A 13,894-nucleotide genomic window follows, 5' to 3' on the forward strand; every position below is an offset into this window, starting at 1 on the left:
GCTGCAACACGATATGTACACAGGAAGGCTTAACTGATCTGTTTGTTTAACATTAGGTTACTGCTGTAATGAGTGATGTCTCCTTTTGAAGGCCAGCAAGCAGAATCAAGGCTGACCAAAACTGAATCATGCTCCAGCACTGAGTTCACAGATGTGGCTTCTCTCCCAGTCATTCATTAAGCCCATTTATAGGACAAAGTCATGAGACAATAAAAAGCATCACATGTTCGTTTAATGAAGCCCTACATTACCTCAGTTGTCTGAGAACACCAGTCATGGGAATTAATGAAATGTAACAAACATTTCTCACAGGTGAACTAAAAGATACCTTTATCGACACGATGAGGTTTGACCCTTGTCATCTTTGCATGAAGTGTTAATCTATCAAACGTGTAGAGGTGCACTGCCTACATCGCAGCCTGGTTTGGAAATCGGACTGTCCAGGAATGTTCAGTGCTGCAGAAGGCAGCGAACATAGCTAGGTCTATCACAGGCTTTGACCTCCCACCCATTGCAGGCATCGATGTGACGCGCAGCAGAATTCTGAAGACCAACAACTCTAGTTTCAGAAATAGTTTCTTTCCATCAGCCATCAAGTTCTTGAACCTCTCATTATTACACTAATCATACATTGCCCTGACACCACAAAAGGACTGTCTGCACAATTGCAAGTCACTTTTTAGCACTAATATTACTATATTTAGATCTCTCATGAATTTTTATGCATAGGTACACTGTTCAATGTGTAGGGTAATCGTCATTATCAGATTTATAATGAGATTTAACTGCAAGCAGATGAACAGAGTGACTACACATCGAGGAAAATGCAAGTATGAACAAACTCAGAGTCTGTCCCCAACTTCTCACTGACTCACGACAAGGAGACATGCAAAGTTTTGAATTTTTCTCCATCTGCACACATGAAAACCCCAACATTAAAGTGACATTCCACATGAAAATGGTGGGGTGGCTTGGGTAATTTATTTTGGTGGAGGCTGATTGCTCCACCACAAAAGCCTGAGTCTTCTGAAAATACCTTCACAGTTTGGGTCTCCTTGCAGTATACTGGTCGTTCCCAACTTATGACCGTAATGGGGACCGAAGGATTGGTTACAACTTGGGTTGGTTGTAAGTCAGGGAATGGGGACCTTGGGCTGCCTCTGGGAACTGAGACCATGGGCTGTTTATGGGGTCACTGTATACAGTATTTTTAATAAAATATTTCTCACTTGTGTAGTAGTTTTAATAAAGATTTTTTTTTATATATAAATCGGGTGGATGTAACTTGCATGGTCATAAGTTGAGGACTACCTACTGAGGTACCTGGCTATGTTTGCTACCTTCTGCAGCCTTCAGCAACCCTGGGCACTCAGATTTCCAAACCAGGCTATGATGCAACCAGTCAGACTATTTTCCACAGTTCATCTGAACACGATATTGCTTTTTAAGCCACAAGCTGGAGTCCCACTCCATACATTGGAGCTACAATCCAATCATCAGTCCAGTGCACTGACTGAGTCACTCTCTTGTTTGAACCCACAAACACCAGGCCAACTCAAAATGATGCAGAGGAATTCTTGTCATATTCCAACTTGTCCTGCAATATTTCACATGAAGCAGATTATCTGGTGATTTATGGTTCTTGCTGTGCAGATGTTGGGTACTGCATTTCTTAATGTTCTTCAGAAAGTTCGTTGGTGGTGAGTTTCAGGATGTTGGAAGTGCTATACAAGTGCCTTTTTTAAGGCATATTCTGAGTCATATGGCACAGAAACAGGTCAGTTGGCCCACCTTGTTCATGCAGAACATCAATCTACTAAACCCATTAGCAGCATTTGCCCCCTAGCCTTCTGTTTTGACCATTGAAATATCCCAGAGAGTCTAGCCCCTTTCACACTTGCAAGTGATCCCAGAAATCAAACGCCAATCGGCCTTTAAAGTGGCAAGTGTGAAGGCAAAATCTGCTCAACATCGGCATCAGATGACATCATCTCACACTGGGGATTGATGTTCTTGACCCCCCCCCCCCCCCCCTCCAGTACAAACCCCAGCATCTGCAGATGCCAGCGTTGGCATTTGGATGGTGGGATTGAAATGACCCAATAGTTTGCATGAGTGCAGGAAGAAAAGATTAAAATGAAGGTATAAACATTGCCATGGGAAAGTCGCAGTGAGAGGAAATAAATAGTAGACAAGTTTTAAACAGCGTGGGAAAATTGGTAGAGCTATAGCACACAATTTATAAAGACCTGGGAAAAAGCAACGGTAGACCTGACTTCCCAGAATGCCGTGCGACAAAGAAACCCCTCTATGAATGCTCCTTGGATGCAGCCAGGCATACAGCCCTTTCTTTGTCACATGGAATTCTGGGAGTACATCGCTTTTTCCCATGGTATTTATAAATTGTACACGATAGTGCTACCAACTTTCCCACATGATATAAATTGTGCGCTATTGTGCGCTACCAACTTTCCATCCTGTTTAAATATTGTCCGCTATTACTATTTATTCCTCACACTTTCCCACAGTCCCTTATAAAGATTTCTATCGGTCAGCACAACAACAGGAGCTGAAGAGCTCAAACTGTGCTGTACATAATGCTTAATTATGTTATAATTATGCATGATTAATTTCGTTCAAATACATTGATTAGGATCTAGGGCAGGTTCACCACAGTAAAATGTGTCATGACATCACAGGTAGAACAGTCCTAACCACAGGGATGGCTCCTTGCAAGTGTCAAAGCATTCACTGTCCCAGTAAGGAGTGGTCAAGTGTGAAAAGCCAAACCACTATTCCTATCCCAGGACACAGAACAGCCAATTTATTAGTGAGATGCTAGTGTGAAAGGGGCTTCTGTTACAGATTGCAACCACCCTTTGGGTGAAAGCTTCCTTCTGATTTTAGACAACTCTGCCAATGGGGACGAGTTTCCTGCTATCTACTCTATCTGGCATTCTCAGAATTCCTTGCACCTCAAAAAAGGTTTCCTCTCAACTTCCACTACTGCAAGGGAAACAAACCCAGCCTCCCCAGTCTATCATATCTGAAATGTTCCATTGAAGGCAACATCTTGGTGTACATCTGCCCTCTCTCCAGTGTGATTATGTACTTCTTGTGGTGTAAGTTTGGAGCTGTACATAGTACTTCAGCCAAGTCAGCCTAATGTTTTATAAAGTTGCACTCTAAACTCTGTTTTTAGACCCCATGCCCTGACAAATGAAGAAAGCCTTCTACATATTATCAGAATATCATAACTGAAATACTTGTGTTACCATCTTAAGGAACCCTTGGATGTGTACACCAAGCTTCGTCCATAGTTTAATGCACACAGACCATACAGACTATTATGTCCTGGCGTTATGTCATCACCTCTCATTTTTCAAGATGAATTTCATCTGCCATTGTATCTTAACAATTCAATCCTGTCAGCTAAGGCTAGTCCCTCCATCACCACTAATTTTCGTGTCATCTGCAAACCTATCAAGCAATCTCCTGCATTCATATCCAAAACTTGAACCTATTTAAAGGTTGGTTTCCAGTGTTGATCACAGTGGTGCATGACAAGTCACAGGCACAACCCTCCACTTCCCATTACCAAATCAATTTTAGATCCATACACAATCTGCTGGAAGAACTCAGTGGAACTCTGTGTTTGGCTTCAGATTTGTGTGTCTGCAGCCTGCAGTGAGTCTTCAGTTTTGGATCCATTCTGGCAGTAACACAGGATCTCAGAGTCATAAAGCCTTTGGCTTAGCTTGCTCATGCTGACCCACACATCCTGTATTTGGCCCATATTCCTTGAAAACCATCCTATCTCTGTAACTATCCATTTTTTTTCTTAAACATGGCAACATTAAACCTGCCTCAACCTCCACCAGAGGCCTGTTCCATACCCCTCAAGTTCCTGTTAAATATCTCCTCCTGTACCTTAACCCTGTCCTCAGGTTACTAATATCCCTATTCAGGACAAATACCTAGGTGCAAACACCTGATCAATTCCTCTCATCTCTATAAGGTCAACCCCTCCTGCACTTCACTGAATAAAGCCCTAGCCTCCTCAACCCCTCCCTCTAGTTCAGGCCTCTGAGTCCTGGCAACATCCTTGTAAATCCTCTCTGTTCCCTCTCCAACTTGGCAACATTTCATGGGTTCTAATCCAATAGACCAGCTTCAATGCGGGGCTTTATCAGGGACCTCAGGTCCCCGATACATAACATCAACTGCACTACTAATCATGAATTTACTGGTACCTCTTCAAAAATTCAGTCAGATTGGTCAGACCCAAAATGCATCAGCAGTCACAGAAGAATGGGGAGCAGTTTGAGGACAATATTGGCTCAAGAACCAAAGGTGATTTCAGCAACTTTTTAAAAAATTCACTATTTATAGATACATACACCTGAAAAACATATAAGCCATTATGAGCCGAAAACATGGCCTTATGTAAAAATGGGAATGAACGTAACTGCCAACTGTTCTGGGAACAAGAGCCAGTTAGACAGGTAATACCTTCAGCTCCTTTATACCGATATGGCATGAGTGGATTAGTGTCAGGGTTATACTTATTACAGTAGCCCCTTCAGCCCAACTAGTCCATGCTGACCAAGTTGGCATTCTGGGCTAGTCCTATTTCCCAACATTCGGTCCATATCTTTTAACCCTTCCTATCTGCATATTTGTTCAGATTTCAGAATTGTGCCCACTTGTACAGTTTCCTCTGGCAGTTTGTTCCACACACAGACTGCCTTTTGAGTGAAAAAGATACCCCTTAGGTTTCTCTCAAATCTTTCACCTTAAACCTATGCCCTCTAGTTCTAGAATCATCAACTCTGGGGGTGGGGGGGGGGGAGCTTTTTACTATGTCTGTGCCCCTCATGGTTTCATAAAACTCCATAGAAGTTTATACATTCTCCCCATGACTGCATGGGTTTCCTCTGGATGCTCTGGTTACCTCCCATGTTCCAAAAACATACTGTGTATTCTACACTAATTGTTCACATGGATGAATTAGGGCAGCGTGGTCTTGAGGCGGTTGGGACTGCTACCATACTATATTTACAAAACAAATTAAAATTAAATTAAGTTACCCCTCAGTCTCCTTTGCTCTGGGGATCAAAAATGTCTAAAAATCTGAACTGTTATCGGGCAACTTTTCTGCATGGCTTTTAAGGCAGAACTGGGCAGATTCTGAATAGGGAAGAGCTGTCATTGTACGGGGAGTCAGCATCTTCATGGGCAACTGACCCATCTGATTATCTGGCCTAATATCAGTTGCAAAAGGGGGTTGAAGGAAAGTTGCCCAGAGCATCCATTTCCTCAGGGGTTTTAGGTGTTTGTTCCAGGAAGTAATACTGCTGTTAATGGTGAAGTTAGTAGATGGGGCAGAAGGTGGGGTGAGAACAAGCTGTTATCCAGACCATCTTTGGGGGGCGGGGGTTGCTGTCTTGGTGGCCTTTGTGTTGCTGTCAGCTTTGGCTCGAGTTGATGCCAAGAATGAGGATCTCTCCACCAGAAGAAGATACTGTTGCGCCCAGAAGAATTAGAGTTATATGACCCTTTGGTCAAACTTTTTGCCATCTATACTAATCCCATTTGACCACATTAGGTCCGTAACCTTCCCTGCCTTGCCTATTTATGTTCCTCTCATAAACTGTGAACATATCTGACTCCGCGATCCCTTCTGATAATGAGCTCAAGATATCAATCACTCTCTGTATAAAATTTAAACTTTCTTGCATCTTCCTTAAAGCTGCTTCTTCTCACCTTCAACCCTGTCCTCTTTTTTTTGATACCCCTACATATCTCCTTCATCATTTTGCTTCCCTTTGTCAGGCTATTTCCCTCCCCCTAAACACATCCCCTCCCAAGTCCCCAGCCTCCTTCGCTTCAAGGAAACAAGCTGAGCTTATCCATACCCTCCGCATAACTAGTTCTCCAATCCAGTCAACATCTTGGTGAACCTACTCTGGCCTCTCTCCAGTACAATCACACCCTTTCTACAGTGTGGCAAAACACACTGCATACAACTCTCCAAACAGGTGCCTTTGGCCCTTCTAGTCTGTGGCAAACTTTTTTTTGCCAAGTCCCACACACCTGCACCCTGTCCCAAGACCTCCATACTTCTCCCATTCATTTATCTGTCCAAATGCTTCTTAAATGTTAAAATTGAGCCCGCATTTACCACTTCAGCTGGCAGCTCGTCCCACACTTCCACCACTCTCTGTGTGAAGTTCCCCCAAAACTTTTCTCCTTTCACTCTTAACCCATGTCCTCTGGTTTGTATCTCACCTAACCTCAGTGGAAAAAGTCTATCTACATTTACTCTTCTCTATCCCCCTCATAATTTTAAATACCTCTATCAAATTCTCCCCTCATTCTTCTTCATTTCAGGAAATAAAGTCATAGCCTGTTTAACCTTTCCCTGTAACTCGGTTCTGAAATCCAAGTAACATCTGAGTAAATCTTCTCTGCACTCTTTCTATCTTAGAGACATCTTTCTTGTAGTTAGGTGACCAAATTTGCATACAATACTCCAAATTTAGTTTCACTGATATCTTATACAACTTAACCATAACATCCCAACTCCTGTACTTAATACTTTGAAATATGAAGGCCAATATGCCAAAAACCCTCTTTACAACCCTATCCACCTGTGAGACCACTTTCAGGGAATTATGGATCTGTATTCCCAGATCCCTCTGTTCTACCGCACCCCTCAGTGCCCAACCATTCACTGTGTATGTCCTTTTTTGGTTTTTCCTTCAAAAATGCAACACCTCACACTTGTCTACATTAAATTACATCTGCCATTTTTCAGCCCATTTTTCCAACTGGTCCAGATCCCTTTGCAATGTTTGAAAAATTTCTTCCACAACACCTCTAATCTTAGTGTCATTGGCAATCTTGCTGATCCAATTTACCACATTATCATCCAGATCATTGATATAGATGGCAAACAACAATGATCCCAGCACCGATCCCTGAGACAAACCACTAGTCACAGGCCTCCAGTCTGACTCTCCAACTCTCAGACATCTCCCGTCCAGCCATTGTCAAATTCAGTTCACTACTTCACCATGAATACCTTACGTCTGAAGCTTCCTGACAAACTTCCCATGTGGGACCTTGTCCATGTAGACAACATTCACTGATTTTCCTTCATCAATTTCCTGGTAATCTCCTCAAAAAACTCTGTAAGATTGATTAAACATGACCTACCACACTAAGCCATGTTAACTATCCCTAATCAATTCCTGGCTAACCAGATAATTGTATATCTGATTCTTTAGAATGCCTTCCAATAATTTACCTACCACTGACATCAGGCTCAACGGCCCATAATTTCCAGGGTTACTATTGGAGCCTGTTTAAAACAATGTAACAACGTGAGCTACCCTCTAATCCTCCGGCACCACACCCGTGCCTCAGGACTTTAAATATTTCTGCCAGAGCTCTGCATTTTCTACACTAGCCTCCCTCAAGGCCCAAGGGAATATCTTCTCAGGCCCTGGGGATTTAACCCTCCCATCTGTATCCACCTATAACCTCTGACCTGTTAGCCTGCGCTCCCGCCTTTCCTCTCCCCATCTCTTTATTCAGGTGTCTACGTTTTTCCAGATTCCCGACAAATGGCTCAGGTCCAAAACTTTGATTGCCTTTTATTTCCTACTGATACTGCATGACCCGCTGAGTTTCGCCAGCATGTTTGTGCATTGAAGTCAGCATCTGCAGACTTTTTCTGGTTAACTTGCTCTGTCACCCTCTGCCTTCCTTCTCCAAGCCAATTTTGAATCACACTCCTCATCCTTCTTGGACAAGCCAACCGTGCAGGTGGGAAAATGGAGGGGCTGCTGGAGCTGCTCTAATAGCAGCGCTGGTGCAGACACGTGGAGACGGGGAAACGGAGTCACTCTGCTTCCGCCAGTCCGACTGTTGTCAGCTCGGTACAGGCTATAAATGGCCTGTAAATGGAGCTGATGGTTATTTCTTTGTCAGGATCTGCGTCCAAGATGGTAGTGCCTATGATCGGCAACAGCCACAAGGGGTTCAGATTCCAGAGAAGAAGATTGGCGCAGAGCACCAGAAAATGAGGAGACCATCCCCCCTATTTGAAATGGAGAAGCAGAGGAGACGATCCATGGGACGGTGACCACAACAGCGGATCAGAGAGGCTGAAGAACACATAGGTGGTGGGCTGTTGGTGACGAGGCTATGAGCCCATGCAGACTGTGGTCAAGGGATTCACTCGGTGGGGTGGGGGGCTGGACTGCTGAAGACTGGCTCAAGATTGGCTGAAGGATGCCAAGTATCGAAACTGGGATACAAGAGGATGCTGAGACCACTGATTGTGTCAGAGGTTCAGATCTGGAGCTCGGGCAGCTAATGGTTTGGACTGGACTCTGTGTGGCTGCAGAAGCACTGTAGGCTCATCCATGGTCACACGGTGATTTGAGAGGACTCTCTTTTGCTTCTCTTTCTCCAACTGTATAAGCCGCTTCAGGCAATTTGTGCCTATGGCAAATCTGTCTGCCTTAGAGCAGGCGAAAACAAATTTTGTTTATTACATGACAATAAATTGAATCTTGAGGATCTTGTCAAATACCTTTGTAAAGTTCACATGGATAACCTCTACCAACCCACCTTCATCAATATTTTCAGTTACTTTATCATCCAATTCAATCAAGTCAGAAAGGCAAGATTTCTCCTGCTCAAAGTCACACTGAACATACTTGTTCAACCAATTTTCCCAATGTATCCAACTAAATTCTAATCCTTGGAATCTTCTGAGTTACAGGCAAAGGTTAATAAACAGGTTAGGACTTTATTCCCTGGAGCATAGAAGAACATGGGGAGGTTTGATGGAGGTATTTAAAATTATGATGGGTATAGATAGCATAAATGTAAGTAGGCTTTTTCCACTGAGGTTGGATGAGAGACAGAGGACATGTGTTAAGAGTGAAAGGGGAAAAGTTTAAGGGGAACATCGAGGGAGCATCTTCACGCAGAGAATAGTGGGAGTGTGGAATGTGCGACCAGCTGAAGAAGTGAATGTGGGCTCAACTTTAAAATTTAAGAAAAATTTGGACAGGTACACAGAATGAGGGATATGGAGGAATACGAACTGGGCGCAGGTCAGTGGGATTAGGTAAAATAATAGTTCGACACAGACTAGACTGGTCCAATTTAAAAAAAAAGGTTGGTCATATCATTGAAGATTGAATCTTACTGTTGAAGAGCACCCAATCTCAGTTCAGAGGAGAAGCCCACGGTTGGAAAGGTCAGCAGTATCTAATTTCAAGTTCACCAGAGACAGCTTAACATGAATGTTATTTCTGATCATCGAACATTTCAGTACAGTGCAGGACCTTCAGCTCAAGATGTAATGTCTACCTAATGTAAACCTACTCTACAACTATCAAATTTTTCCCAACCTCACACCCATAAGTCACTATTTTTAATTACATCCATGTGCCTAAGAGCCTTTTGAAAGTCCCTATTGCTCCAGCCTCCACCACCACCCCGGCAATGCATTGCATGCACCCACAACTCTCTGTGTACAAAAAAAAAATAACCCCCGACATCTTGTCCAAACTTTCCTCCAGTCACCTTAAACATATGTCCTATGGTATTTGCTGTTGTCATTCCAGGATAAAGATAATGGCTGTATCTGTGCCTCTCATAGTCTATTGCATCACCTCTCATCATTGCTCCAAAAGGTAAAGCCCCAGCTCTCTCAACCTTGCTTCATATGATATGTTCTCCAATCTTGGCAATATTCAGGTAAATCTCCATTGCACCCTCTCCAAAGCAGCTGCATCATGCAATGAGGTGACCAGAACTGAACACAATACCCCAAGTGTGGTCTAAACAGAGTTTTACAAAGCTTCAATATTACCTCATGGCTATTGATCTCATTTCCTTGATTAACACACTGTCATGCCTTCCTAACAACCCTAGAAACTTATGTGGCAACCTTGAGGGATCTATAGACCTGGATCCAAAGATCTCTCTCTTGCACCACACCATTAAGACTGCTGCTATTAACCACGTTCTCTGCCTTCATACTCAGCCTTCCAAAGTGCATCACTTAATTGAAGTGAACTTTCATCTGCCACTTCTCCACCCAATTGTGCATCCTTCAAACATTATAAAACCTGCAAACTTACTGTTCTCAGCCCAAGGATCAGCCCTATTCCAGAACGTCTGTAAAAGGAAGCTGTATGCTTTATTGCTTCTCTAACTGCCTTGTGTCCAGGATAGCTGACAGTGATGTTAATTCTCATTGTTGTACAAGGCGTGCTGTTAGTCGCTACATAATTTGAAAGTAAAGATAGCTTGAATATTTTTCTGATATATGCATTGGCAAAAAGTTGGATGACTCAGTGGCTCAAATCACTTGTTTTACTGGGACCAAGATTGTTGCTCTCCAACTGTTACCCACGTCTTTCAGGTCTGAACAATCTGATTGAAATTTTTGATCAATAGCCCTGATTCTGGAAAGTCTGCTGCTTAGTACTGCCACTTGTTTAACTGGCAGAGAATCCCAGCATGGAAAAAGTGAAGTTCCTGGCTGCAGATATGTTAAATGACAGCATGTCCCAATTGTGGAACTTTTGGCTGAAGATCTGGTCCAAAAACAAAAAAGCATCCTAAATTGCAAAAGATGGAGAGTGGAATTTGTGCCCTTCCATCCAGCACTGTGCCTTTCCCTCCCCAGTGCTGGGACATACCATTCCTTTTCCAGCGGAGCTCCTGCTGCTGAACGTCAAAAACAATTGCTCACTTAACACTCATTGCAGTCTCTGCATGGTTGTGAGATCAAACACAAAGCACTCTGATCAGAGAACAAATGCTGATAGCCCATTATGTTCAAGATTAAATAGTTATAACATACAAGCAAACTGACCACAAGCTGTCAGGCTTGTGTGTCTGATTTATTCCTCTATTCAATTAAAACTGATTTACATCAGTGCTTGTCAATGTAACAAATTAAATATTGTGCACAGACAAAGAACATAACAATAGCACACTGACCTTCCTGCATTGCCATAGCTAGAAAAAAGCTTTTGAATGTGAGTTGCTCAGCAAGTTTGAAGCATTGTTAAGTTTCTGGAGCCAGCTGCTAGAGTTAAAGAATGCATTGGATCATTGCCATTGGAAGCGTACAGACCGGTACAAAGGTCAGGCAACTGCAGAGCTCCTTGGCTGCACTGATGTTACACAGATCACTTTTGAGTACTACTGGGGCTCAGGTAAAATTTCTTTGTCAGGGTGGGGCTGGGTTGGGCAGGGCGTGGGGGTGGTAAGTAGCATGTGGAGGAATAAACAGAAGGGTTGGACACACAGGGCAATGAGACACATCCAGAGATGAGCGAGATGTTAGAAGCAGGATGAAGTTGCAATTCTGCCCTCTCGTGGCCAAACTGGGATTAAAAGCACAGCAAGAAGAGTGGTTTCTTGTTAATCAGCGGTAAAAGCATTCCAGCATCTGAAGGAAGTTTCTGAAGCGAATATAAAATTAATGCTAAACCTATTAACTCAATTTATTTCAAGTCTAGGATCAAAGATGATGATGGAACCTTTTTAAGAAAGGAGGGCCTGTTTCTGAATGTTCAATGTGAACAATTGCTCTCCCAACTTAACTGCATAACATGAAATTTAAAGCACACTGACATTTGAAATCGGAAAACCACACTATTAATTTTCTTGGATCATGAAAATGCACAGCTCATCTTTGGACAAGGGAATATTTTGGATACTTATCAAACACAAACCTCAAAACCAATGTGGGGAAAAATACTTCAGAATGGTATACATGTTTCAGTCACTATGTGGCCCAGAGCTGGCTGGTTGATTCCAAGAGTGAGTTTCACAACAATCAGATCCTGCTGTTAATTTAGCACAATGCCAGGTCTGAAGCTGAAGGAATTTTGCACTGTTTAAAAGCAGATTGTGGTTATGCTACTGCCAATCCTTCCTCCCACGCTGGATGCATTCTAAAAGTTCCCATCATCCTCTCAGAGGTAAACTGTAGAAACCAGGAGAACAAGGTACCTGATGTTTGGGTTGCTGACAGAGGCTCCAGGCTGGGAGAGGGTACATTTGCCTCGTGGCTGTTTGGAATGAACGGAGGGGTAAAGAAAGAGAATGTTCAGTCCAGGCAAATCAAGACAAAGCTACTGATGACAGAACACAAAAAAAGCGGCAAAAAAAATCAAATGAGGCGACTAATATTCATGGTAACAAGGAAACTGGCTCTCTCCTCCTGTCTTTAGTGGGCTGTTTAACTTGCTCTTATTGATGTGTGTGATTCAGTTCTTGGAAGATGTTTAATCCCATTAATGCTGCAATCTGGGATTTGCTTAGTTTAATGAACTGATCTAGATTCCCCTTACCCAGGCACAGTTAAATTTTTGAAGAAGAGGGGAACTAAGAGTCATGGGGAACAGGCAGGGAGGTAGAGACGAGTCCACGGTCAGATCAGCCAGGATTTTGTTGAATGGAAGATCAGGTTCAATGGTCCGGATTACCTCCTCCTGCTCCTTATGCACTTCTCTCCCTTTATTCCTCCTTTCACTCAACTGTTGTCATGGTCTCTGCTTCCAGTGTGGACTGTAGTAGATAGAAGTGAGACTGAAACACCCGTTTGGATATCCCTATACTCGGCCCACAGCTACTTCTATTAAAAAAAATACTCAACTTCTATCTAACCCATCTCGTCAGAATGTTATATTCTAAATCTCTTCTCAACTTCAAGGAGAAACTTTATCTCCTGACTCCTGCACAATCCCAATTGTCAGCTACAGCATTTGAGCACAGTACCTGGTGTTCCAGACCTCTCACTCCCGTGGTACCCCTGTAACACTGGACAACAAAGATTTTGCTTCCTGAACACATTTGGGTGTTATTATTGATTTTGGAACGCTGGTCACAAAAATCACCTTAATATTTTCCTCTCATGTAATGTTTTTTTTAGATAATCTTTTTTATGACTTCTTGTCATATTTAAAATCTACTTCGAGCATATAAAACCATGAAATGCAATATGGTGCAGTCAGTGACGAACATGATGAAAGGTTTCCCCAGGACATTGCAACCATGGAAAAGTGGTATCAGGACAATGGGAATCCATCAATACCGGCTGACAATTGTTGGTCATCAAATGCCGAATACAAATGAAAATCAGTAGCAAAACATTTTTAGGTCAATCGAACCAATGCAGTTTGCCAGCATCATTATGTGATTAAACATGCTAAATTCAATAAAAGTTAATTAATGTTTCTCTAACTTCCTACGTGGTACAGCAAATCTGAAATTATCTTTGCGTTCATCTTGAAGTTGTCTATCATAATCCCCTTTTTTTTCAGGAAGCAAACCCTTTGAAAAAAATTGTTGTCCAGTGTCATTGGAAGTGGAGATCTCAGCCAATTTATCTCCTCCTTGGACCAAATGCTGGAAGAAGAACCAAAGTATGGGATTAAAATTCAAGCTTCTATTCCTTCAAGTGGCTGCTTAAAAATACGTTTGGCCACCTGGCCCATAGATGCCTTGGTGTCAACATAAGCAGTCCCAGTTTATGCAAGGGGTCTGTTCCTTTTCTCCCCAGGTTAGAAATGCCGATTTTCTCTAGCTACTTATATTGTAATGCTCCACACAATTTGCACAATTCCTTAATTTCACTGAATATTTACCCAAATACTTCCCATCATTAAACTAATGGAATATATATTGTATCTAGTCGTAAATGAATTCCACTAAACATTACAGAATTGCAGGGTTCTGTGGCACAAAAAAAGTCCATCCCAACTTTTCCATGACAGCCAAACTATTTCCATTTGCCCCACATATCTCTAAACTTTTAATATCCATGTACCTGTCCAAATGCCTCTTA

At 42.5% G+C, this 13,894-nt stretch overlaps 1 protein-coding gene and 1 long non-coding RNA gene across 20 annotated transcripts in view; one reads left to right on the forward strand and one right to left on the reverse strand.

The window, feature by feature from the left end:
• The window catches only part of syne1b (spectrin repeat containing, nuclear envelope 1b), a 665,691-nt gene that overhangs the window by 6,235 nt on the left and 645,562 nt on the right, over positions 1-13,894 (reverse strand). For 18 of the 19 annotated variants that reach the window (XM_069932310.1, XM_069932313.1, XM_069932309.1 and 15 more), the window contains one exon: positions 12,058-12,116. The exons of the other annotated variant lie outside the window; for it this stretch is intronic. In XM_069932310.1, the coding sequence (XP_069788411.1) occupies positions 12,058-12,116 (59 nt within the window). The remainder of the gene's footprint in view (positions 1-12,057; positions 12,117-13,894) is intronic. 19 annotated transcript variants of the gene reach the window in all.
• On the forward strand, positions 11,061-13,729 carry LOC138760943 (uncharacterized). Its single transcript, XR_011355986.1, has 2 exons — positions 11,061-11,255; positions 13,371-13,729. It is a non-coding gene; the product is annotated as an uncharacterized lncRNA (long non-coding RNA).

This window comes from Narcine bancroftii, chromosome 4 (assembly GCF_036971445.1).
Source record: "Narcine bancroftii isolate sNarBan1 chromosome 4, sNarBan1.hap1, whole genome shotgun sequence".
NCBI classification, from domain to species: Eukaryota; Metazoa; Chordata; class Chondrichthyes; order Torpediniformes; family Narcinidae; genus Narcine; species Narcine bancroftii.